The sequence below is a fragment of the Vigna radiata genome, chromosome 4 (genome assembly GCF_000741045.1).
Source record: "Vigna radiata var. radiata cultivar VC1973A chromosome 4, Vradiata_ver6, whole genome shotgun sequence".
In the NCBI taxonomy this organism is placed as follows: domain Eukaryota; kingdom Viridiplantae; phylum Streptophyta; class Magnoliopsida; order Fabales; family Fabaceae; genus Vigna; species Vigna radiata.
Window position 1 is genome coordinate 3,001,604 of NC_028354.1, and position 3,203 is coordinate 3,004,806.

General features: G+C 36.0%; 1 protein-coding gene across 1 annotated transcript; it reads left to right on the plus strand.

The window, feature by feature from the left end:
• The first annotated feature begins 1,089 nt into the window (after positions 1-1,089).
• On the plus strand, positions 1,090-2,852 carry LOC106758751 (probable 2-oxoglutarate-dependent dioxygenase At5g05600). The gene is made up of 3 exons (XM_014641729.2): positions 1,090-1,693; positions 1,769-2,099; positions 2,403-2,852. Exons 1-3 carry the CDS (start codon positions 1,224-1,226, stop codon positions 2,658-2,660), a joined length of 1,059 nt encoding a protein of 352 aa, XP_014497215.1. The 5' UTR covers positions 1,090-1,223; the 3' UTR covers positions 2,661-2,852.
• Positions 2,853-3,203: the final 351 nt, after the last annotated feature.

The window sequence follows — 3,203 nt, forward strand, 5'->3', positions numbered from 1 at the left end:
TAACCTAGACACAATATAATCATGATAATTAGAGTAACCTTAGACACAACATAATCATGATAATTAGAGTAACCCTACACACAATATAATCATGATAAATAGGATAAATATCCTAACATATCTAAATGAGATTGGTGGCCAAATTGTTGAAGCTACAACAGGCTAAAGCTAGCTTGCAGGATTCATAGTTCATAGTCACAGGAAGTGAATATTGGATGCCATACCCCAAGGAGTATGGAATTTTAGATCCCATTAATTACACGTTATAGGTATGGTATGGGATTGACTGCTTCTTCCAACACCTCCTTTTTCTGTTCCTGCACACGTATAAAACTATAAACTCTATTTTACCCTTATTCAATCATTGTTCAAGAGATCATTCTAATGTGACTTTCTAACAAACAAAACACTTCCTCTCTGAAGAAAGTTAAAAACAATCCTTCATCAACTATGGTCCACCACAGTGAAAACTTCCTACTCTCCACGGTTGGGAACCCTCTCCAACTTCTCCCTCATCTCTCTTATCACCTAAAATACCGCGTAGTCTAATATAACTTTTCTATACATAAATTGGATCTATATTTGTCGTGAAAGGGTTTTTATATCCATATGACGGTGTGCGATTAAAATTAAGAAAACATTTGATATAAAATTACAATTGCTCGTATAGGGCTAAAGCGTGTATATAAACCAAAAAATTTAAATATTACGAGTGCAAGTACTATCAAAATCTTTTAATTCCGTTTTCAACGTATACTTTTTCTTTTGTTACTTCTGACGTTAGACCATGACAAGGCACACGCACCAGTCCAGATTCAATGTATGTGCTCGGAGACAATAATAAACTTTGATACACTCTCTCCGCAACCACCACATATATTTTCTAACATCACGTAAACATCAATGATTTTTGTAGCATCCATTTACCCAGAAAGAGATTGTGACGTAGACGTTCTAAATTTTTCAGTATATTACGTAAAATCTTCCCTCTCTATCATTGATTATTAATCAGAGTTGTTGTACTCTTATTGGTTCAATGCTTTCCGTGAATATTATTGTGTGTGCATAAATATATATATATCACAAAATAATCACTGTTCATTGGAAAAAGAGATAATGGTATTAGGTAGTGAAATTGAAACAAAACAAGTGAACAAGCTCACGTATAATAGTAGAGTCTGCGTTCTGGAAAAGTACTCAATCATTGTTCATCAGCAACAGCCATGGGAGAAGTTGACCCTGCTTTCATCCAAGACCCAGAACACAGGCCAAAGCTCTCCCCCATCCAAGTCGAAGGAATTCCCACAATTGATCTCTCTCCAATCACCAACCAAACAGTTTCAAATCTATCTTCCATTGAAAGCTTAGTGAAGGAGATAGGGAGTGCATGCAAAGAGTGGGGATTCTTCCAAGTAATCAACCATGGGGTCTCCCTCACTCTAAGGCAAAGGCTTGACAAAGCTTCAAGGATGTTCTTTGCTCAAACTCTGCAAGAGAAGAAGAAGGTTAGCAGAGATGAGATTTCACTAATCGGTTACTATGACACAGAACTCACCAAAAACGTCAGGGACTGGAAAGAAGTGTTTGATTTTCTAGCCAAAGAGCCCACTTTCATTCCTGCATCTTCTGATGAACACGATGATCGACTCATTCAATGGACTAATGCATCCCTCGAATACCCTTCAAACTTTAGGTAATTCATCTTCATTATGTAATCAATAACTATACACTGTGAACTACAGATGAACAATTAGTTAACAATGAGCAGGAATTTAATAGAAGAGTATATTGAAGAGATGGAAAAGTTGTCCTTTAAGTTGATGGAGCTGATTGCTATGAGCTTAGGCCTTGAGGCAAAGAGGTTTGAAGAGTTTTTCATGAAAGATCAAACCAGCTTTATTCGTTTCAACCATTATCCTCCATGCCCTTATCCTCACCTAGCTCTTGGTGTTGGTCGACACAAGGATGCTGGAGCCTTAACCATTCTTGCACAAGATGAGGTTGGAGGACTTGAAGTCAAACGCAAAGCAGATCAAGAATGGGTTCCAGTCAAACCTACACCAGATGCTTACATAATCAATGTTGGTGATATTATTCAGGTGGGTTCCTCAAACTATATCAAGACAGGGAGATTATAATTGTTGGAAATAATTTAAGTGTCTTAAAAATGGCAAAGTTAAAGAAAAAAAACCATAAATCCACTGTCTATATTGTACACACATAAATCTTCACCCAGATAACATATTCTCTTGGATCAAGTCTTCACATATTTGTTTTTATACCATTCTGAAAAATCTCTTAATAACGAAGGTATATTATGTGTATAATATATAAATTCATGTTTGTTTTATCGGATATTTATCCAAAATTATATATATCCCTTTATTGGGTAATTAATGCAGGTTTGGAGCAATGATTTGTATGAGAGTGTGGAACACAGAGTGATGGTTAACTCTGACAAAGAAAGGTTTTCCATTCCATTTTTCTTCAATCCTGCACATGACACAGAAGTGAAGCCTTTGGAAGAGATGACAAATGAGGAGAACCCTTCCAAATATAGGGCATACAAATGGGGCAAGTTCCTTGTTCACAGAAAGGGAAGCAATTTCAAGAAACAAAATGAAGAGAACATTCAGATTTATCATTATAAGATAGCTTAAAGGATAACAGATTTGCAGGGCCTTTTAGCTTATACATATAAAACATACTCATACAATAATGTTTCTGATATGTTTGTGGGGCTAATTATATTTGTTGCTAAATTTGACAGAGTGTCCATTGTGTAGCAGAGTTGAAGCACATAAAAGAAGAAATAAAATAATAAAAAACGTTTGTTTAACAACGTTTTTTTTCAACTATTTGACAATGCCACATGGTTGTTGTCCTTAGCTGTTTTTTTTTTTAAAAAAAATTATTCAAATAGTCAAGTGAGGGTATATTTGGAATTCAGAAAATATGAAATTTGGTTTCGTACTTTCACTATTCATCTCTCGCTTCCTCTCGTCTCTATGGATTTCTGTCATCTCCCTTCCTTTGCTCACTCCTCTCTCGCTTGCTCTCATCTCTTTCTCTTGCTCTCATCTCTCTCTGTTGCTCTCATCTTTCGGTTGCTCTCTTCACTCGCTTGCTCTCTCATATTCGAAACCATAGTCATTGTGTCTTGTCCCTTGTTTTGACATCCTTGTCGCTTGTTTTGGTAAGTA